Genomic DNA, 22,988 nt, shown 5'->3' on the forward strand with positions numbered 1-22,988 from the left:
ATTATACTTAAGCCATGTACAAATAGTGCACAGATGTCAGTCAGTTGTTTGGCTGTGCATTTGTTACAAAGTTCAGACTTCACAGCTGAAAGTCATTCAGTTCTTTATCTGGGTGTGTTTATCTTGGAACAAGGTTCAGAAATGGAAACTTGAACCACCACCCCTAAAATTAGTACTAACCATCACCCACTTTCTCTTACAGGCAGACCTGGATTTTCAGAATGTTTTCTAAAAAGCTCCATTTATTTCAAATGTATATAAATTAGAAAATTTTGAATTAGAACATTTTACGGAGAGGTTTTCATACATGTCCCTGAATTTGTTGTTAGTACTTACTCCTTTTGGCCTGTCAGGTAGGGGTGACTTCTCTTATGTCAATTCATAAGTAATCCTTCCAGTTCACAAGGTTTGAACAGAAGTCGGAGCCCAGTTAATAAACCTGGACTCTGCCATTTGGCAGCTGAGTGGCTTCTCTCAGCTTCAGTTTCCTCATGTGTAAAATGAGGAAAGTAATGAATGTGCATGGTGTTTTATAAGAGTTACCATAATGGTCAATTCTAAACAAACTGACCAGACAAGTAGGCTCCAACTCTTCTTTTTGGATGAGTAATACTTGGTTCTCAAAGACAGTCATTTATTCTAAACACAAGATGAACTTTTCTCCAAAAAAAAAAAAAAAAAGGTATAGAAGTTTGCTGATAGTTCACGTAACACTAAGCTACAGAATTCGGACCACAGTAGAGTGATGTTTCATGGCTAGTATTGAGAAAGACTGGATTTGCATCCTAAGATGAAATGTGCTGTATGAATAAAAATGTATCCACACCTTGAATTAAGCACTTGTCCATTTCTTAGAAGTGATTCACTTATAAAGTGTCACACTGATATGCCATTTAATAGTACATGAGTTTTTGAAATAATGGTTTAAGGTAAAAGTTACCAACTTTATTTATTAAAACATACAATTTATATTTTATAATATGGCAAATGAGTCAGAATTTATCTATTTAGAGATAACTCAAATACAACCCAGAAGCTAAGCAGGTTCTTAAATTACTGGTGCCTACAAACTGCCTGAATTTTTGTCTTTGCTAGTTAGTTTCACCCTGCACTGCTAGAAAGAAGCAACATCAGTCAGTATGTCATTCTTCAACATTTAATGGTGCCACAGGGTTAAATAATGGCCTTACTTTTTTGGCCTGAATTTTGCCAAAATTAGCTTCAAACTCTTTTTTTGATCCATTTAGATTTGCTAGATGTCCATCCTTTATTCTATAGCCTAAGGAATTCAGTTTCCTTATCCTGTACTGTACTATCTGTGGTGTTAATTCAAGAACCATTGGCGTCTCTCTTATTTGAGCTATGGAAATTCCTTCTCTCAATAATCCTTGCATTCTCTCTTCTAAAACTGGAACAGAATAATATAAAAGGGCAGGACATTTCAAAACTAATTGCTTCAGGTCATGATCTGTGCATTTAAAAACATTTTTAGAGAAGGAAATACTGTTCTGTATACTTCTTGGGCAAAGTTGAAAAAGAAATCCTTTGAGTTTGGACAGAAGCTGGAGAATTTCAAAGCTTGTGAAACCTTGCTCCTGGAGAAATTCTAGTGTTTCCTTTATAGCTGCGGGAGAATTTAACAAAATAAATGGGTTTTGGCTTAACAGTTTTAGTAGCCAAACTTTCATGTTGGCCTCAGAGCCACCTACATCTAGATAACTCTCTTGGAGAATTCTTACCATTTGCTTATTCTTCTCAACAGGATTATGAAAAACATTAGATGCAGTAGTCAAAAGTCTGCTAATGACCACATTTTTTAGTTCCAACTCTTGAAAGAACTGAACATTCAGCTTCTGGTTTTCTTGGTCTTTAATAGTAAAGAAAGATTCTGGAAACTGCTCTATTAACTTGATTAACTCTTCCTCATTTTTGCAGACCAACTGCCAGAGTTTTCTCTGGGTGTTAACAGCGGTTGGACTACAGACAATTGCTTCCGGGCAGCGTTCCAAAATACTGGCTACAGCAGTCTCATCGGCACCTAGTTCTTGTAAAATATTCGCAATTTCTTCAACATAGGTTTTATCCTCTAAAAGTACCCATCCTTTTAATCTGCGAATTTTCCTGATGTCAACTGAAAATTTATAGAGCTTTTCCACTGTTCTTGTATTTTCTTTGCTCGACTGTCTATCAGTTGTATAGATGAAGCATGCTAAGAAAGGTCTGTATTTTGGAGGTGATTGCATCTTTTTGAAAGAACACAGCCTGCAGGACTGGGATCTCAGCAGCAGCTTCCACAACATGGCTGCAATCCACTAGTTACTTTCCACCGTCCTGGGACTTAAATGGACTCATTCTATCTGTAAAAAGAATAAAAGTTTTTAGTATAAGGGTGTTGACTTTCAGAACACATACACTTACAAATTTGAGCTGTTTACAACATCTGGAAATAAAGTGGATTTAAATTAGACAAGAAAACTACTCATGTGGAATATTTTTTTAAATCCTCCTAAATAAGGATTGCTTGAACCCAGGAGCTGGAGGTTGCAGTGAGCCGAGATTGTGCCATTGCACTCCAAACTGGGCAACAAGAGTGAAACTCCTCAAAAAAAAAGAAATCAAAAATCCTCCTAAATAATTGAATTGTAATACACTTCTCCACAACTTCGACATCTTATACTTTGTAAATACACTGTTGAGTTACTTCCATTTTACAGAAGAGCAGCAAGACGAAAGAGTTCAAAGGTTCACAGATCTCAAATGTTATTTTCATACAAATTTCCTTTTCCACAACTGTTTTTCTTCTAGGAGGGCTGTATTATGCACACACACACATGGTTTATTAAAAAATGTTTTACATTATTAAGTTGATGTTTAGTGGAAGCAGATATTTAAAGAGGGAAGAGGGGAAGGGTCATCTCTAATTTTATACATTAAATATTTTGCTGAATAACTATCACCCAAAATGGGCCAATTATTTTATGTTAAATGTGGATTTTTTTTTTTTTTTTTAGAATTATGTGAACAAAACTCCCTTTTATAAATCCAGAATTAGAATAAGTTGTAATTCCAGCACTTTGGGAAGCTAAGGTGGGCGGATCACCTGAGGTCAGGAGTTTGAGACCAGCCTGGCCAACATGGTGAAACCCCATCTCTACTAAAAATACAAAAATTAGCAGGGTGTGGTGGCGGGCACCAGTAATCCCTAGCTGGGTAAAATGAAAAAATGCCACGTGGCTGTTCCCGTGGTGCCATGGAAAACCAGGTCAGCTGAGGAAAAGTGACTCTACTTTCAGAACAGTGTAATAAGCTATCCACTTGACATCTTTAGGTATCTTGAGATGGCTATACTGTGTCTGATACATTAACAGTCTTTGCCTCTGTAGGGGCAGCAAAACACCTCCATCTTCTTAGGGTCGTGACAGGACCTGAGAATTAGACATAAGATACATTAACAGGAGAAAAACAAACTTATTTTTTTAAACTTTGATTATTTATTTTGAGACAGTTTGTAGCCCAGCTGGAATGCAGTGGCGCAATTTCGGCTCACTGCAACCTCCGCCTCCTGGGTTCAAGTGATTCTCCTGCCTCAGCCTCCCGAGTAGCTGGGACTACAAGTGCGCGCCATCACGCCCAGCTAATTTTTGTATTTTTAGTAGAGATGGGGTTTCACCATGTTGGCCAGGATGGTCTCGATCTCTTGACCTCATGATCTGCCTGTCTCGGCCTCCCAAAGTGCTGGGATTATAGGCGTGGGCCCCTGCCCCTGGCCATAAACTTTATTTAATACAAGTTTACGTGGCATGGGAGCCCTCATAAGGAATCAGAGACCCAAAGAAGAAGTTAGAGTCAGTTATTTATGTACTGAGTTGCACAAAAAATAGAAAGCTGTGAAGAAGCAACTGAATTACATGGGGAGGTCTAAAAGATAACTTATTTTAATAAGGACAGTGCAGAAATGTTTTGGTATCAATTTCTCATCCTTGAGGTTAAGGATGTTACTCCTTTTGGTGTAGGGAGGGTGTCTCTCACATGGGAATTTTATCTGTTTTTAAGAAACAGGTCAGATCTTACACATGATATTTTTCAGGTGCCTTTAATTAAAAATGGTCAGTATGTTAAGAGTGGCATAACGAGCATAATGAACTCCTTCACCGCTATTTCTTTTGTCTCTGGTAATGAAAATACATCTGGTTTGTTTTAGTACCTGAGTGTGTTGTAAGTGTCTCAGCCTTGCCACAAAAGTGTATAGTGCGGGTCAATTTAGCCTGTTGGTAGCCTTCCCTCACTCTTTATAGGTCTGAAAGAAAAGCAGAAAGCAGCCATTTCCAATCCCTGACTCTAATTTAAACGCCCTTGCCATATATGCTGGGGACTCTTCACTTTCAGCCCTGTCTTAACTAATCCAAATAAATGATTATTCTGTTAGGAAAATTAGGTAATACCCTTTCCATTTTGGTTTCCCATTTTGGTTTAGCTCACTGTGAGCGTCTATGGAGACTAAAATAATTGAAGGCATAGCTTGTTTTACTCTTAGTGGTTCAACCAGAATTTTCTTCAGATAATAGTCCTAATACTGTTAGCCAAGATGAAAATATTATTTTAAAAACTTTGTAAGAAGGCCATCAACTTTGACAGGAAGGAGGAGGCACAGCATGATGAAGCACAGGCAGATCGGGGCTGGGATCCCACTCCCCACTCCCTGTTGTGTGACCCCACAAGCTCAGGCTGCACCTCTGTACCACGGGGGAGGAGCATGGGCTGCTGCCAACCACCCACACCCAATCCTGGCTCTAGCTTAAGGGGCAGCCTTGTGTAAGCTAGCCTCAGATAAAACAAGACAGCAGTAATTAGAACAGCGCTTCACACTAACTATTCAATGAGTATTACTAGCAGCAATTTGTGAAATGGAGAGAACAGAATCTAAGCCTTACAGGAAAACTGTAAGGGTTAAAATGTATGTCAAGTACTTTGCACAATGCCTGGTACAGAGTAAAATTTCTGGAGCTAAAAGTCTTGTAGTAGTATGACTTTAAATTGTATTTTAGATTATTTACAAAGAGAACTGAAAACCAAAAAAGTATTTATTTATTTATTTTAGAGACAGGGTCTCACTCTGTCACCTAGGCTGGACGGAGTACAGTGGTGTGATCTCGGCTCACTGCACAACCTCTGCTTCCCGGGCTCAGGTGATTCTCCAGCCTCAGCCTCCTGAGTAGCTGGGACTACAGCCATGAGCCACCATGCCTGGCTAATTTTTGTACTTTTTGTAGAGACAGGGTTTTGCCATGTTGCCCAGGCTGGTCTGGAACTCCTGAGCTCAAGCGGTCCACCCACCTCGGCCTCCCAAAATGTTGGCATTACAGGTGTGAGCCACCGCGCCCGGCCTAAAGAATGGATTTTAAATGCTTCTGTTTCCCGAAATAACTGCTTATAAAAGCAATGCACATTCAATGCGGAAAAGTTGCCAACTTCTGAAAAGTATAAGGAAATGGAAAAAGTCTTTTACAATCCCCACGACCCGAAGACAACTGTACATATTTTGGCATACATGATGATGTGTGACCTGAACACATCACAGTTCAGCCTGGAGGAAGCAGGAAATGCAGACAGCTGCTGTTCCCTTAGCCTCAATGTGCAGGAGCCTCTGTCAATGGGTGCACCTTGCCATGGTCAATGTCGTTCTAATGTTTAAAGATCTGTTATTCTGTATAATGTAACCCCCAACCAAGCCAACTGCAGATCTAGTGCTTAGCCAGAGAACAGGATCTGTTCCAACCCCGAGGAACTCCTGGCTGTGCTGGACTTGCTGAAAGATAGTGTATTACTGGTCTCCTGTGTGGTACCTTCCCTACACATGGGACTTAGGTTCTGAATTCAGCCTATAAAGTGAAAATTACAAAGGCTCAGAATTTTTCTTGAAAATCTCTTATGCAGACACCACACAGATGAAGTAGTTGGCTATGAACTATGATGTGTTCAGGTGAGTCATCTTTACCAGTTAATGTATCTTGCTTCATCTCTGATGAGCAAACACAGCTGACTATGAAAGTGAAAAGTATGAATGTTGTGACTCCTATGTAATGAACACATAATACATACATATGTATCTAATTTATTTTTCTGCTTCTATTTGATTCATAGTAAGTATCTAACCGTGTTATCAAAAGTGCTCTGTAAACATTTAAGATGAGTGCTTGGTATATGGGATGATATACTATTATTTTGTAATTCATTCCTTATATTGAGCATTTAGGCTATTTGTAATTTTTTCTATATGCTGAATAAATGTCCACATTTCATATGCTTTTCCTTTAGGATGAATTCCTAGAAGTAGATTTCCTGACTGAAGAGGAGATATGTGAACACTGGGAAAGCAAAGTTGCTAAATTTCTTGTCGGAAAAACTATCTCAGTTGACATTCTCACAAGCAGTATGTGTGATTCTCTCATCAGTTTTTATTTTGATATGTGAAAAATGATATAACACTAATTCAACTTCTTTTTATTATTCATGAGGGTGATGTTTTCATAATTAAACTATTTTCTTCACCTTTCTTTCCTTTTGTGAATCAACCATTTCTGACTTGTAAAACTGCAATCATTCTGCTTTTTAAAAATTGACTTGTATAAACTCTATGAATTAAGAAATATAATCTCATTTTTGAAAATATAATATTTTCTTTAGCTCATTTTCAGTTGTTGATGGTATATTTTAGCATACCAAAGCAGCCCCTTTTTAAATTGTGGTAAGATATACATAACAAAAAAATTTACCATTTAAACCATTTTCAAGTGTACCATTAAGTGGCTTAAAGTACATTCACAATGTTGTCCCACCACGACCATTATCGCAAACACCAACTCTGTCTCTGTGCCCATTAAACAATAACTCTCCATACCCTCTTTCCTCCAGACACCAGTAACCTCTATTTTACTTTCTGTCTCTATGAATTTGTCTATTCTAGGTAATTCTTATATGTGGGGGCATATAATAATTGTCTTTTGTGTCTAGCTTATTTCATTTAGCATAATATTATTAAAGTTCATATTACAGTATCTGTTAGAACAAAGCAGGTAATTTCACGTGGTCAAAGGAAGGTCAGGGAAGTTTTCCTTGATGATCCTTACTGCTTTTAAGTACCAGATGATCAGCAAAAATTCATCCATATTTCCTCCCATATTTTTGTTTGAATTTTAAAACTTAGCTCCTTAAGTTCATTTGAAATTTCTGGGTGTGAGCTGAGAATCTAAATAGATTTTATCAATAGTTTACTTCTCTCCAAGTATCATTTTCTGAACAATCCTTTCCTTCCCCATGAGTTATGATGCCTCCTTTATCATATGTTAAATGTAGCTTTTGTCTCTAATTAGCCTCCATCCTCATACCCCTACTTTGCAATTCCCCCGTGGGGCCAAGAGGTTTATTTCCGGTCTTTGCTGCATACTTGTCTCCCCCTGCCAGACCATCCTCAGACAAGCTCTGGTTGACTCACTCTTCCACCCTTCCCACCAACTATCTCAAATCTTCTCAACTCAGACCTCTAGCTTCCCACCTACCTCCATACCCACCTTCACTCACAACCAGTGCCCTGGCCTCCTATCTGTACAAAGAAAGGAGAGCAGCTCCTCTTAGCAGACATAAACCTATCACTAGTTCCCCTTCCCTACAATCACAGCTTTCATTATCCAGGGTCATTCCTGCTCCTATGCTGAGCCCAGCCTCTCTGGCCTGAGAACTCTCAAGCCCTTCTTTCTCAAGTGTTCGTTCCTTCAGGTGTATCCTCCTCTGATGCTCCAGCCATCACTCCACTGCTCTTCCTCTCCTTGCCCAAACCCTATCTCTTTCCACTGCTCTTCCTTTCCCTGCCCAAACCCTATCTCTCTCCACTGCTCTTCCTTTCCCTGCCCAAACCCTATCTCTCTCCACTGCTCTTCCTTTCCCTGCCCAAACCCTATCTCTCTCTTCCCCTCAGCTAATTCTTGCAGATCCTTCTTTCCATTTCCTCTTCTACTTATATAGCTTGCAATAAAGATAACTTCCATGTGGTTATAGCCAATGAGTAGTTTTCATTATTATCTCTTTTTTTGTAGAGATGGGGTTTCACCACGTTTCCAGGCTGCTCTTGAACTCCTGAGCTCAAGCGATCTGCCCACCTTGGCATCCCAAAGTGTTGAGATTACAGGCGTGATATGGTTTGGCTGTGTCCCCACCCAAATCTCATCTTGAATTGTAGCTCCCATAATTCCCTTGTGTTGTGGGAGGAACCCAGTGGGAGATAATTAAACCATGGGGGCGGTTTCCCCCACACTGTTCTCATGGTGGTGAGTAAACCTCATGAGAGCTGATGGTTTGATAAGGGGAAACCCCTTTCACTTGGCTCTCATTCTCTTCTCTTGTCTGTCATGATATGAGATTTGCCTTTCACCTTCTGCCATGATTGTGAGGTCTCCCCAACCATGTGGCACTGTAAGTCCATTAAACCTCTTGCTTTTGTAAATTGCCCAGTCTTGGGTATGTCTTTATCAGCAGCCTGAAAAAGGACTAATACAAGCCATGAGCCATCACACCCAACCTTCCTTATCTCTTTTGACTTCTGCAGCTTTTAGCAGAGTTGACCACTTTCTCCTTGAAATATTCTCTCATTTGACTTCCTGGACACCTCACTTTTTTGATTCTTCTCCCTTTCTATACCTCTGGCCATCCTCTATCTGTCTCCCGTGCAAGCTCACCTTCAAGGCTTGGTTCTAGACCTCTCTTCTTCTTACCTTACAGTCTCTCCCCACAGATCTTGTCCTCATCCAGATATTCAGTTAATCCACTTGGGATTCTTTCCAACTTCTTCTCAACATGTGATCTTGTCAGCTCCCTGCAATAAACTTTCCAATGGCATTTTAGGATAAAGACAAAATAAAATAAAACATAGAAATGCCTTACTAGGCTACAAGGCCTCTTTGGGCTCTGCTACCACCCTAATCCCCATTTCCCTCTCCTGCACCAGCTGCATTTGCTTCCTGTCAGTCCCTGGTGCTCTACTGGTTTCTACCATGTGGTCTTTGAAGACTGTGGGTCAGATTCCATGCCCAAAATGCTCCAACTCTTAGGCCTAAGTGTCACTTTCTCAAGGAAACTTTTCTAACCTTCATGAATACATGAAGCCTCCTGTCCTCATTATAGGATTTCATGGCACCATGGACGACTTCTACACTTGTACACAAGTGGTACAACAGCTGCAGCTGTTCGTGTATGTTTCTGTCTCAACACTCCACATGGACAGAGACTGGTCACCACAGTGTTCCAAAGAACTACTTGCCTACCCTTCACCCAGCTACCTTCACTGCCTCTAGGAGGCATTCCTGGTCAGGTGGCCTTCTGTGTGCTCTTCCACAGCACCCTGCTCCGGACTCTACTGCAGCACTTATCATGCTCTTATGTTCTTTATTCTTTCAACCAGTAGGAATTATGTTGCTATTTGTTTGAAGTTCAAGTTGTGTATCAGGCATACTAGGCACAGGTCTGCTAAACCAACACTTCTTCATCCCTCCATTTGGATCACAGATCAACTTAGAACCTGAGAGTCACAGACTCTCTTTCCAGAAGAAAAGACCCACACTCACAACATTTTGCAAATGATTTTAGCAGGATTCATGGACACCCTGCAACCCGGCCATGAACAACTTGCACTAGATTTACAAGCGTTGGGAAGGCAGGAACTGAATGGTGTTCTGCTTTATTCCCTGCACCCAGCAAAGAACTTGTTCCACACAGAGACAAAATCAGTATTTGTCAGGTGAAACTGAGTGAACAAGTGGATGCAGTAAATTAATGCAGTGGGTAAAACTGGGTTACCAGAGACAGACTGCCTGATTCCTGGACAACAGTTGTGCTGAGACTTGAGGAAGTTACTTCACCTCTCTGAGCCTCAGTTTGGCATCAGGAAAATGGTGACACTATCTCCTGGGTGACTGCGAAGATCAAACGAGTTAATACCACAAATCACTTAGAATATGCAGAAAACTCTTCACATATACTAAATCATTAAATCATCACAACAACCCATTTTAAAATGAAGAAACAGACACAAGTAAAGGAACTTGCCCAAGGTTGCTTAGCTAAAAAAAAAAAAAAAAAAAAAAAAAAAAAAAAGGCAGAATTGGATTCAAACCCCACAGCTTGGCTCCAGAGTCCTGCTCTTAGCCCTGTGCCCCCACATAAAGTAATGCTTTTGGTAAATGTTCGTAAAATCACAATGTGGGCTGTTCTAGGATGCTTGTTTCTTAAGCATTTTTGAGGAGTGAAATTCACTTCCGTAATACACACAGTTATGGTTAGTATGATCTTCTCTACACCACCACTGGCTTCAGTAGAGTTCTTCTTTCGTAACACGTATGCCCTGCTGCCAGTTTCAAACTGACCAATGTTTATAAGCAAGGAAAAACGAGGGTCTTCGGAAGATCATCTCCGGGACCGATCAAAAGGCCGCACATTCACTGTAGGGCCTCCGCTTTTCCAGAGAAACCCGGCAGGCTGAGCTGAGCGTCTGGTGATGCATGGGGTTTTGCGGACCCTGACCTCCGCCACGGCGCTGCAGGTGAGGAAGGGAGCAGAGGAAGAGGGCGACTCACCCGTCGGCGTCAGCTCCAAGCAAGGCACAGGGAGTCCCGGGGGCCAGGCCCCGTCCTTCCCTCTCTCTTCGGTCAGCCTCCACACGGTCCGCCGTCCCCCTGAGGCCTAGAGCCTGGGTCTCGGTCCTCCGTCCCAAGAAGCTCCCGACAGTCCTCGGCAGCGTCAACCAGGCCACCAGCCCCTTCACCCATGGCCAATCAGGTCTCGGGAGATGACACCCCACCCCCCGCAGACACGCCCCCACGTCCCAGCGCAGCCAGTCAGAGCGCAGGACACAACTACGCGTCCCTCTCCGCACCACAAGGGGGAGTGGGAGTGGGAATCGGCTTTCCAGGGAGCGGAGCCTGTGCCGGCGGGGGGCATCTGGCATTTTCACACCCTTTCCTTAGCATTTTAGGAAGCGGAGTTCCAGTAGCTTTGACGCTTAGAAAATATAAGAAAAAAAAGAAGTAACAGAAACCGCTATATTTTTAAGATAGAACCAATCACAGTTCCCAAAATAATTCAATTAGGTAAAGAACCAACTTACAAAAGAAATGTTTAAAAAAACCCCAAATTCTTTGAAACACATCTAAACTTTTCCCCGCCCCCACCCTACCCCAGCAGTTTGCGACTGATTCGTCTTTAAAAGCCATTCTCCGTTCTCCCCCTCCTTGCCACCTTCACCTAAATACTCGCCTTTTCTGATAAACTGCCAGTGGTTTCCATTCTAATTATTACCGGTGATGCCCAATCTCATACACTAAACACGTTAATTTCTCCTTAAAGCCAGGCTCAACGTCTCTCTCATTTATTTTCACATTTCTCCATCCAAAAAACAAGTATTTATGGCAGGCCTGTTAAGCGCAAAGCATATTGAAACAGCAATGAGAAGATAGAGGGGGAATAAAATACATTCCCTGTCCTTATGGAGCTTATATTCTAGTGGAGGGCAGAGATATCAACAACTAATAACGTGACTAATCACACCTAGAGTTAAGTGTTATCGAGGACAGGGTGCCCTGACCTGGGCCTGGTGGTTCTGTTTGTATGGACTTGGAGTCAGAAAAACTGGTTTTCCCAGCTGGAGGTCCCTGCTTTCAGGTGTTCATAGCACACTGCACAGTTCTGCCGTAATCGGTGGCACTGGCACTTAGACTGCCCTCACACCCTGTGGAGTAAATTCCTTGAGGCTACTGATTATTTTTCTGTGAGCAATGCTCGGCACACAGTAGGAGCTCAGGAAATGTTAACTAAATCTTTGAGTCTAGTCTCAGTATGCAGTTTAGGCTCAACAGGCTTTACTGAGAGGCGCTCACACACGCATTAATTCCACAGAGTAGCACCAAGAATCCTGGCTCCTCAAGATCACCTCTGATCTCTAAGATATTCTAGAACGATCTGAGCAACTCAAGTGTACAGCTGAGGGGTGTTTGTCCAGCAACCCCTGAGTTATCTGAATATAAAAACTCTATTATGCATAGATTTACTGCACACTTTTTCCTGATATAAAACGATTTGGGGTCCAGACTAACCAAAGTGAGTCATTTGTACTTAGGAAAAGGAAATTAGGATACAGAAAAGGAAGTTAAGGAATGTAAACTCAGGACTTAGAACTGCAAGCTGCCATCACTGGTCAGGAGGGAGGGAGCAGAAATGTGCACCAGGGTGCCGGAAGCTTGTATCAGGGCTCCACGTAATTGTGTGAGGAATTACAATACATATGACCCCGTTCATTGTAATCAAAACTTGAAACTGACAAATCAGCTATTCCAACTGTATTAAATAAATGCTACTCAAAGTTTTTTCCAGCCCAAATATTTAAACAGTGCATTTCTAGGACCATATAATCAGAAAGAAAACCTTGAATGAAGAAAAGGGGAAAATAACTTATAATTATGCATATTATATACAAGAAAATTACAAACACATTTGAATTGTGAGAAGATCCTGAAAATTCTAGCTTGTAAGGGATGCATTAAAAACACTGATAGTCTTTTATATCTCAAATTTACTAATTTATTTTAAGCAAATATGAAAAATGTAAGGACTTTGCACAGGTCCATTCAAAATCCTGGTTCTCTCAATGTAATTTTTCCAAGTCGTCAGTACAGTTTTTGGCAATAAGAATAGAAGTATTTGCTGAATGAGTAAAATGTCTTAAATCCCTCAACCACAAGTAGGATTTCTAGTTAAGGGGAGAAAACTGTATTCGAACATAGTGTATCTGCTCAAGTAGAGCACGATGATTGATGCCTTTTCTTTCCCTTTTAGTGATTCTTTTTGACCACTATTTACACCAAACTGAAAAAGCTTTCCAAAAATCTCCCTAATTAAAAAAAAAAAAAGTCCTCTTACATTATTTATAAATAGCATACCAGTGCTTATGCTGAAATAGTCTTTTACTGAAAGGTTTATTTATTCACATTAAAACTGAATCTTTGGCTGGGCACGGTGGCTCATGCCTGCGATCCCAGCACTTTGGGAGGCCAACGCTGGCAGATCACAAGGTCAGGCGATCAAGACCATCCTGGCTAACCTGGTGAAACCCCATCTCTACTAAAAAATACAAAAAATTAGCCGTGTGTGATGACACGTGCCTGTAGTGCCAGCTAATTGGGAGGCTGAGGCAGGAGAATCACTTGAACCCAGGAGGCAGAGGCTGCAGTGAGCCAAGATTGCGACACTGCACTCCAGCCTGGGCGACAGAGTGAGACTCTGTCTCAAAACAACAACAAAAAAACTGAATCTTTGACCTCTTGTATGATGATGGTAAATCTCAGGCCTAAGAATTTCTCAACTCTGCACTGTACAACTAGGTCCAAAGAGTAGGATGTGAGGTAGTTACCATAAAAAAACAATTAAAATATTACTTCACTTTAACAGTGGTGAAAAAAGAACGATAAAACACAGGATTTTTTCATCTTCTTTTTCTCAGTAATGGATTTCCCACCACCACCCCACCCCCTGAGACAAGGTCTCACCCTGTCATCCAGGTTGGAGTGCAGTGGGTGCAATCATAGTTCACTGCAGCCTCAAATCCCCCAGATCAAGACATCCTCCTACCTTAGCCTCCAAAGTAGCTGGGACCATAATGCACACCACCACACCTGGCTAATATATTTGTTGTTTTCTTTTGTAGAGATGGGGTCCTAAGATGTTGTTCAGGTTAATCTTAAACTCCAGGTCTCAAGTGATTCTCCTGCTTCAGTCTCCTAAAGTGCTAGAATTACAGGCATGAGCCACTGTGCCTGGGTCTTCTTTACTTTTTACTTTTATGTTGATTTTTTAAAAATAGAGAAGGGGTCTTGCTAAATCTCCAGGGCTGGTCTCAAACTCCTGGCTTTAAGTGATCCTCCAGCCTCAACCCCACAAAGTGTTGGGATTATAGGCATGAGCCACCACACCCAGTTCAGATGAGGTCTTGCTCTACCCAGGCTGGAGTACAGTGGCACAATCATAGCTCACTGCAGCCTTGACCTCCTGGGCTTACGTGATCCTCCCACCTCAGCCTCCAAAAGTGCTGGGATTATAGGCGTGAACCACAACACCTAGCCTCAGTAATGGAATTTAATTGTTAATTCACTATCCAGGATATTTTAAAAAATGCATATCATCTAAAATGTTGTTTCTATATTTTTATTCAACTTTATCTTCAGTTATCTTTAAATATAATTATCATACTAAATATCTATCATGACTAATGATGGGAAAATGAAAAGCCACTGGTTATAACTCAGAATGGCAAGAACTAACCTACTAGAGAACATTAAAGGGATAATAGCAAGAGTAATAAAAATAATGGCAGCTAACTAGAGCTGTGGCATACAGCTATGCAGACTGTGCACTGTACACGCCAGGGGGTGAGACAGCGTGGCAGCCCTGTGGCTGACATTGAGTACCCTATCACATGCCAGCTCATAAATATTTTACATGGAACTGGACTATAAAGCAGATACTACCCTCATCCCCATTTTATAGATAAGAAGAAAGAAGACACAGAAGGTTAAACTTGCTCAAGACCTCAAAGCTAATGAATGGCAGAATCGGGCATTTGACTCTAGAGCTCGCTCTATTGATTGCTAGCCCACATTGCCTGATTTATGGTTACAAATGCCATTACTTGAAAAAAAATCCCTTTAGTTTTACATTTTTCTTGCATATAATTTTGAAAAATACTGTTTAAACATATGGTAGCTGTTCCTTCATTCAAAATGGTGATGTGGTTTATAGAATCCCTTTGTAATTTGTAATCATGTATCATATAGCAATACTCTCTCCCTTACCAAAAAAGAAAAAAAAAAAAACCCAAAAAACACCAAGTACACAAGATTTCATATTTGCATATACTTTAATAACCAGGTCATTTTAGTAATAAATGAACAAAGAAACAGAGACAAAGAGAACTTAACACATGATACTTCCACAAGTTTGGGTCTAAAAAGGTTTACATCAAAGTTTAAAACATATACTGTCTGTGTTAACAGAGGCTACAATACCAATTTAGATTATGCACATTATCTAAAACATTATTATCAAAGAGTGCAAAGTTAGATCAAACAACGTCAAGAAAATTCTGTCCTAAAATTTTAACAAAGTCTTTTAAGAAAGTCTAAAAACCTCCTTTTTTCCCACTGACTCTCAAAACTTTGAGTTTTATATCAGAATATCAATTTGTCATTTTAACTTTTACCATACATGAAAAATTATCAAAAATATATTGATGGGTCTATACTAATTGTGACTATTTATATTTACATGAAGCAAATTCTCTTGCCAAGTTCTTTATATACAAATTACCATTTGTCCTCTGTGAAATTCATTAAAAAGTTAAAAACCACAGAAATGTCATTAGAAACAACATATTTCAATATGTAACTGCTTTCCATCAATGAAGAGTATTTTTAAATAACTTAATTGAAAAGTATTGAACTCCCCACCAATTTCAGCTGCAACAGTATTCCTCCTGAACGTTTTCTGTGATTTAAGGGGGGAAAAAAAAACTAGGTAAAGCTTGATTGCAAAGAATTCAATGACAAAAATGTGATGAGTGTTTATTGACCTTATCTTCAAGATACTTATAGTCTAATTAGGTTGACATAAAAAAATTAAGCAATAAAAAACGTAAACAGTGTTAGATAATTGAAGAAACAAAAAACGTTTAAAAACTGGCAAATGTACCGTATAAATGCTTTTCATACTAATTTAAAGCACAAAATGGCATCCGAAATCCAATTAAATTGAATGCAGATAAAGCTTTCTGATACTTCCAATAAGGGCCAGCATTTAAAAAAATTTTAACCTATTCCCAAATTGGAAAGAATTTAGATTTCAGAAGCATCACAACAGATAAAAGAAATGTATAAACATTTAAGAGGCAAAGATTTGGGGGAAAGTTCATAAAAAGATTATATTAATGCCACTAAAACAAAGAGGCCACTTTAATTGTTTTAGACTCACAGTTACATAGTAAGGAAATAAAAAAGTTGTCTTTTTCTAAGAAAAAATTTGACCACAAAATCATAAACATCTCTAATTTAAAGAGCATTGATTCAGATGACCATAAAACTGGTGCAACAATTTCTCCAGTACAGATGCATGTCTCTTGGCCAAAAATTAACTGATTTTGTAAAAATTGCTTAAAAGTTAATGCCTCAAGATTTTCTGGTTTGAAAATAGAGATTCACTCCATTTTGGAAATTATCTTAATTTATGTTAATTATATACTCTTCTAAAGCAAGAAATAAAGCTCTAAAATATTTACCTAATTAGTGCTCTGTCTCTGGACTTTAGGACCAATACTCTGTGTGTCCTCTTCCTGACTAGGACGTTTCCCACCACTGAGACCAGTACCCATGGAGCTTCTTCCTGCACATTTAAAAAATATATGTTTAAGACAGGAAAAGGAAAAAGATCAGTATGCGCAAATGCTTCATTCTTACCTTGCTTCAACAGGTGAGTTTGCTGACTGTCGCCATGAGTATAGTGTAAAATACCACTCCCTTGAGAGCAACCTGTTAGTATTTAAAACACAGTAGAATTACTTAAAATCAAATCCAAAATGTATATATTATTAAGACTACAAATCCAACTTTCAGTGCTTGTACTTAAGGACATTTATATGCTTTTAAGACTAAATCTCAATCTTCCTATGAACCAAAAAATCACATGCTCAAATCAGGAAAACTTAAATTTAGGCTCACAGAAATGTTGACAGTTCAAAGGCAAAATCACTGATGATCATTTTCTAAAAAACATTTCCTTACTAGATGACAATTTGAAACTTGACCATGAAGGTAAAACACAGGGGCAAGAGTGAGACAGACATCTTTCTTTGACTCTTGTCCCTTTTCCCCATGCTTTTCCTACAGAGCCCCTCCAAACATATTTCCTTGAGGATAAGGGAATAAGGGCCTGCCCGATGAGTTAAACAATTCAAATCACACTACAAGCAGAAGACACAGACTATGTGGCAGTTACCTAGACTGAGCAATCACATCAACCCTTCTAAAAACAAACACTATTATAGGAGAATAGGTTGGCTAGAACAGAGAAGTATGTTTCAGGGAAACGTTTTCATCAGTGTGTCCAGGTTATGGAAAAATATAAGCATTCTGGACCTATCCATGAGCAGGTGGATAGGTCAACACCTTATGGCCTGAACAAGACTGTGTACTTACTTTCGTTTTAATTAACTTCAATCCCAGGCAATCAGTGGCAGTTGCTCACCCTAAGTGAGTATGAAGTACTATCCCACAGTTGTTTTAATCTGCATTTCCCTCATGACTAATAATGCCGACAAACTGATATTTTACAATTAAAAAAACCCTGAAAGTTAAATAAAAACTAAAACATATTGCTACAGTAGTAAACATATTACAGTCTGTTTTATTGTAAGAATAGAAGTACTTTAAGATATCTACGTATAGTTTATTCCTTTCCTGAGCACATGTGCACAAACACACAAATACAAAGATGAGCAGAGAAAAATGCAATTTGTGTTGCAGAGATTAAGAATGTTCCACAGTCATTAAAACAAAACAAAACTAAGAAAAGTCAAAGAATTTTGCCCTTTGACGTGCCTTGTAAGGTACTATAAAAGCCTACAGACAGGATAAATGTACGGCATAAAAGGATATGCTTTAGAAGCATTTAAGTCCTTTCAAATGGGGCAGAAACCTGAGGGGAGAAATGTTTACTATTAATAGCATAGCCCAAGTCGTGTCTTTTCACAATTTCCCATCTCCAGGTCTAAAATGTTTTTTCCCTCATCTGGCTACCCAAATGCTACTCAATCCTGCCACCTTTCAAGAAAATTTCTCTAGTCCCTTCAGCTCTCAATAATCTCTCCCTTTTCTCATATTGCACATGGAGGCAGCATCTTACAATTTATCACTTTTTCATTTGTTTTTGTTTTCCCTCCACACCCCCATTTAGACTTAAGTTCTACTTAGCTTTTCATGTCTCATGTCTTTTGAAAGCCTCCAAGAACCTGGCTACAAACCATGTTATAGGCAAATATTTACACAATTAAAATAATTTCAAGATTTCTTAATTCTTCTATTATATAATACACTACCCTACATTTATACACCTGCAAAGCAAAACTGTCCCAATTTAACCTGCTACCATGATTAGCTTTTGAATATAATTCCAAATAAAGGACATAGGTTTGAGTGGTCTAAGAAGCAGTTTGTGCCATCATTGTGGATTAGCTCAGCCCTTGGTTCCTAGTTCTTTGCTACCTTCCTGTTATCTTAGTGTTTCACAGAGCTTCTGTCCCTCACTCATGTGTGGGCTGACAAGGCAGGTTGTGAACTCAACAAGAGATCTGATAGAACTTTTGAAATGATTATCTTGTGGAAGTTTATTCAAAATGTAGGAGATCCTGAGAAGGAACATTTCTAAAGTATACTGCCATCATTGGCAACTGTCGACTGCTGGGTAGATCACATTCCAGCAATAAAATATTTTCTCTTGTAAACACATATGGCACTCCATTTGCAGAGGAGGCCCAATGATGCAGGAAGAAGTACAAGCTTTGGGGTTAGTCAGACTTGGATCTGAATCTTAGCTCAACTACTTACTAACTGTGGGATCTTGGCTAAGTTACCTAATCTTTCTAGGATTATTTCCCCAAATATAAAATGAGGATCCCACTACCTCCTCCCCAGGTTATTGTGAGAAAGCAGGCAAAAATCCCTTAGTATCTACTGGTCACAAGGTAGGCAGTGCTTTTGTCCCTGTCTCCCAAAACTAATTCTTGGAGGATAAAATACATGCCGTTTTCATGAGGATGCAGGATATTTCTGAATTCAAAAAGGTTCAATTTTTAAAAGGTTTTATTCTTAACATCAACTTAGAACATCTGACTTTACAACAATATAACCAGGTATTGACACTGATACAATGTCTTTACATAATTTTATGTTCTTTTATCATATATAGAGATTTCCTTTTTTTCTCTTCAATTTTTATTTTAAGTTCTGGGGTACATGTGCAGGATGTGCAGGTTTGTTACATAGGCAAAACATGTGCCATGGTGGTTTGCTGCACAGATCAACCCATTACCTAGGTATTAAGACCAGCATGTATTAGCTATGCTTCCTAATGCTCTCCCAACAGACCCCAGCATGTGTGTTTTGTTGTTTTTGTGACGGAGTTTTGCTCTTGTTACCCGGGCTGGAGTGCAATGGCACTATCTCAGCTCACCGCAACCTCCGCCTCCCGGGTTCAAGTGATTCTCCTGCCTCAGCCTCCCGAGTAGCTGGCATTACAGGCATGCGTCACCACACCTGGCCAATTTTGTCTTTTTAGTAGAAACGGGGGTTTCTCCATGTCGGTCAGGGGCTGGTCTCAAACTCCCGACCTCAGGTGATCCACCCACCTTGGCCTCCCAAAGTGCTGGGAATACAGGTGTGAGCTACTGCACCCGGCCCCAGTATGTGTTATTCTCTGCATGTATCCATGTGTTCTCATCATTCTACTTCCACTTACAAGTGAGAACAGGAGGTGTTTGGTTTTCTGTTCCTGCCTTAGTTTGCTGAGGATAATAGCTACAAGCTCCATCCATGTCCCTGCAAAGAACATTATTTTGTTCCTTTTTATGGCTGCATAGTATTTCGTGGTACATATGTACCACATTTTCTTTATCTAGTCTATCATCGACTGGCATTTAGGTTGGTTCCATGTCTTTGCTAATGTGAATAGTGCTGCAATGAACAGATGTGTGCATATATCTTTATGATTTATATTCCTTTGGGTATATACCCAGTAACGGAATTGCTCGGTCAAATGGTATCTCTGCTTCTAGATCTTTGAGGAATCACCACACTGTCTTCCACAATGGTTGAACTAATTTACATTCCCATCAACAGTGTACAAGCCTCCTTTTTCCTCTGCATCCTCACGAGCATCTGTCGCTTCTTGACTTTTTAATAATCACCATTCTCACTGATGCTGTCCTATTTTTTAATCAAATTACTGAGCTTCATGCTATTTTTGGTCAAAGCCAAAAAAACTAATATGATGATTCAAATTTCCAACACATACTGAGTTCCTGAAATTATTAATATCACACATAAGAATTTACATGGTCACTAAATTCGTATTATACAGAAAAATACTACAGACTTTATAAGAAAAAACTCACGTTCAAAAAGACTAGAGGGCTCTATGCATGTGTACCATAAATCTTTTGGCCATGTTCACAGGGCCACGGACTTAACTAATTACCTTATAGTTGCTGTACACCTAAAGAGTAAAAAATAATAAGCATTCTGAAAATGACATTTGAGTTTCATTTTATCCTTAAAATTACTCTCCTCAGTTTGTAAAAGCTTTAACTTGACCCAACATCTATTATACGGAATGATGTTTTCCATCTCTAAAATGTCATCAGTGGAGTGAAGAGATGTGTCTGAGTGCACATGTATGCATGCATACAAAGAATCTATTAAGTTAATTTCAAAGATAGATTTTTATAAAATGTTAGTAAGGATCAATAACAAATATATTTGTTTAATAACCTCGTCATGTTACTAAGTGCAGAAATTTCCTTTTCACTTACTTCCACTGCTGCTACAACCTGGGATATTTTCTGTAGAATATCCCATGAAGCCTCCATTCCCATTAGGATTAGAAGGTACTGATGCTAGAAGACCTAAAGGACAAAAGAATTTTCTTTTAAATTATGATCAAGATAAAATTCAAAGACAGGTATATAAACAGCTGCCAAAGAAACAAAGACAGTTATTAACATACCTAGTCCTCTATATCGTGAAAGCTGCTGATAGATCTGTTTCATCCTTTCAATATTCAAACGGCTTGCCTCAGCATGGTTCACCATTGGTTTAGGATAATTAATTCCTATCAAACATTTGGCTACCTTTTGGATACCTTCTGGTGCATTCCAGGGATCATAGATATATTTTGCAGGGAAGCCTCTTAGGACAGGCAAATAACGCCTTTAGGAGAAAAAAGAAAGATTACTAATAAAATGCACTGTAAGCAAACTATAACAACTACTAGCTATGAGAGACCAAAATCAAATCAATACCATTTAAATGATCTGTTTGCCCTACTCATCTCTGCTGCCTATCATGAGTGGGGAATACTTTAAGCACTGATTAACCATGAAAAGCTCTTCTTCAATTAACTATTCCAAATTGAGCAGTAATCACCCTTGATTTACCTGATATAGTCTCCATTGGGATCCGTTCTCCTACCAAAACCAACAGGGCAATAGCAGTGAAAAAACTGCTGAAAAAAGGAACTACAAGACAGCCACATCCAGCTTCCAGCATTTATGCTCCAATCTGCATCAAGCAATAATTCTTCAAATACCTTCAGAAGTAACAGTAACCAATTAGTTTGCACACATACAATTCGCAAAGCAAGCATTTTCAAGGTCACAGTAGATCCAAAGTCAAGGCAAAGAAAATCTAGCACAGACTTGTAAAATTAAATATTCCAAAGTTAGCTTCCCTGTCTATATTCTGTTCTATAATGAGCTCTTCCAGGGAAAGAAACATAGTGGTAATATAGTATGCTTCTGTAGAGAATTTACTTTTCCAACCTCTCCAGTGTTACAGGGAGAATGGAAGTAAAAAAAAAATTCAAATCACTGATTTAAAAGGATATTATTAGTAGACACAGGAAAAGCAGTAAACCACTTTCAAGAAAGCAAAAATATTATTACATAAAACACCAACAAAAACTTAGTATACTAGCCTAAATAAAGGAAGCATACTCAAATATAAATTCATGTAAAAGTATATACTAGCACTGCATAGCTTAATTTTGAATTCCTTGATCAGAAAGAAAATATAATTAAAATAAATGATTTTTATATATATTAAGTATGTTATATATTGTCTTTGTATATACAACTGTGTACTAGGAAATGTAAGAGATTAAAAAAAAACACACACACACATAGGCTCAGAAATGGTCCTTGGATGGGGCAAATGTATGATATTGCCAGAAACGTAAAAAATGTATACAATGGCCGGGCACGGTGGCTCATGCCTGTAATCCCAGCACTTTGGAAGGCTGAGGCAGGGGGTTGAGGTCAGGAGTTCAAGACAAGCCCGGGCAATGTAGCAAAACCCTGTCTCTACTAAAAATACAAAATTAGCTGGGCACAGTGGTGGGCACTGTAATCCCAGCTACTTGGGAGGTTGAGGCAGCAGAATTGCTTGAACCTGGGAGGCATAGGTTGCAGTGAGCCGAGATCATACCATTGCACCCCGGCCCGGGCTACAGAGCGAGACTCCATCTCAAAAAAAAAAAAAAAACAAGGTATGTAAGTCTTATTACATGTAACCCACAAGATGATGTCACAAAATGTGGTATGCTTCTTTTCACATAATAGAAGTATTACTAAAAAGTTGTGAAGTTGAAGTGAGGTGAAATGATTTATATTTTAAAATTTATTTTATTTTATTTTTTGGAGACTGAGTCTTGCTCTGTCGCCCATGCTGGAGTACAGTGGCGCGATCTCGGCCCTTTGCAAGCTCCACCTCTCGGGTTCATGCCATTCTCCTGCCTCAGCCTCCCGAGTAGCTGAGACTACAGGCGCCTGCCACCATGCCCAGCTAATTTTTTTTGTGTTTTTAGTAGAGATGGGGTTTCACCGTGTTAGCCAGGATGGCCTCGATCTCCTGACCTCATGATCCACCTGCCTTGGCCTCCCAAAGTGCTGGGATTACAGGCGTGAGCCACTGTGCCCGGCCCTGTTTTAAAATTTATAATATGAATTCACTATCTCTAGGAACTCTTGAGTGAATTCTTTTGGTGACAGAAATATCACCTATATCTATCAACAAATTCAGTGTTAAATTTTACAGTTCTCTTAGTGGCTAGACTGGTTTAACCATTAAAAT

The 22,988-nt window shown here is 39.3% G+C and overlaps 2 protein-coding genes across 11 annotated transcripts in view; both read right to left on the reverse strand.

The window, feature by feature from the left end:
• Positions 1 to 923: 923 nt before the first annotated feature.
• Positions 924 to 11,123, reverse strand: MTERF2 (mitochondrial transcription termination factor 2). Of its 7 annotated transcripts, none has more exons than XM_074007683.1 (4): positions 10,623 to 10,808; positions 8,766 to 8,866; positions 4,205 to 4,297; positions 924 to 2,357 (listed from the first exon to the last, which is right to left on the reverse strand). In XM_074007683.1, exon 4 carries the CDS (start codon positions 2,298 to 2,300, stop codon positions 1,143 to 1,145), a length of 1,158 nt encoding a protein of 385 aa, XP_073863784.1. In that variant the 5' UTR covers positions 2,301 to 2,357; positions 4,205 to 4,297; positions 8,766 to 8,866; positions 10,623 to 10,808; the 3' UTR covers positions 924 to 1,142. The 7 variants fall into 7 exon arrangements, 6 of the variants coding, with proteins under 6 accessions (XP_073863784.1, XP_073863783.1, XP_073863782.1 ...); XM_074007682.1 differs by lacking the exon at positions 4,205 to 4,297 and adding an exon at positions 5,335 to 5,471; XM_074007681.1 differs by having other exon boundaries at positions 8,766 to 8,876.
• A 49-nt stretch (positions 11,124 to 11,172) lies between these two features.
• Positions 11,173 to 22,988, reverse strand: part of CRY1 (cryptochrome circadian regulator 1) — a 106,820-nt gene continuing 95,004 nt past the window's right edge. For 2 of the 4 annotated variants that reach the window (XM_005572119.4, XM_065524748.2), the window contains exons 8-13: positions 21,296 to 21,447; positions 20,866 to 21,068; positions 20,672 to 20,764; positions 16,545 to 16,616; positions 16,367 to 16,470; positions 14,935 to 15,579 (exon numbers count right to left, since the gene is read on the reverse strand). In XM_005572119.4, the coding sequence (XP_005572176.3) occupies positions 16,367 to 16,470; positions 16,545 to 16,616; positions 20,672 to 20,764; positions 20,866 to 21,068; positions 21,296 to 21,447 (624 nt within the window). In that variant the 3' untranslated portion in view covers positions 14,935 to 15,579. Of the gene's footprint in view, positions 11,460 to 14,934; positions 15,580 to 16,366; positions 16,471 to 16,544; positions 16,617 to 20,671; positions 20,765 to 20,865; positions 21,069 to 21,295; positions 21,448 to 22,988 lie in introns of those variants that run through there. The other 2 variants (XM_005572120.5, XM_065524749.1) reach the window with 2 other exon arrangements.

Source organism: Macaca fascicularis, chromosome 11 (genome assembly GCF_037993035.2).
Source record: "Macaca fascicularis isolate 582-1 chromosome 11, T2T-MFA8v1.1".
Classification (NCBI taxonomy): domain Eukaryota; kingdom Metazoa; phylum Chordata; class Mammalia; order Primates; family Cercopithecidae; genus Macaca; species Macaca fascicularis.

What these genes read in the sequence shown, in the direction of transcription:
- MTERF2 (XM_005572123.4), bottom strand. Translation starts at nt 2,300, where the DNA reads ATGTTGTGGAAGCTGCTGCTGAGATCCCAGTCCTGCAGGCTGTGTTCT.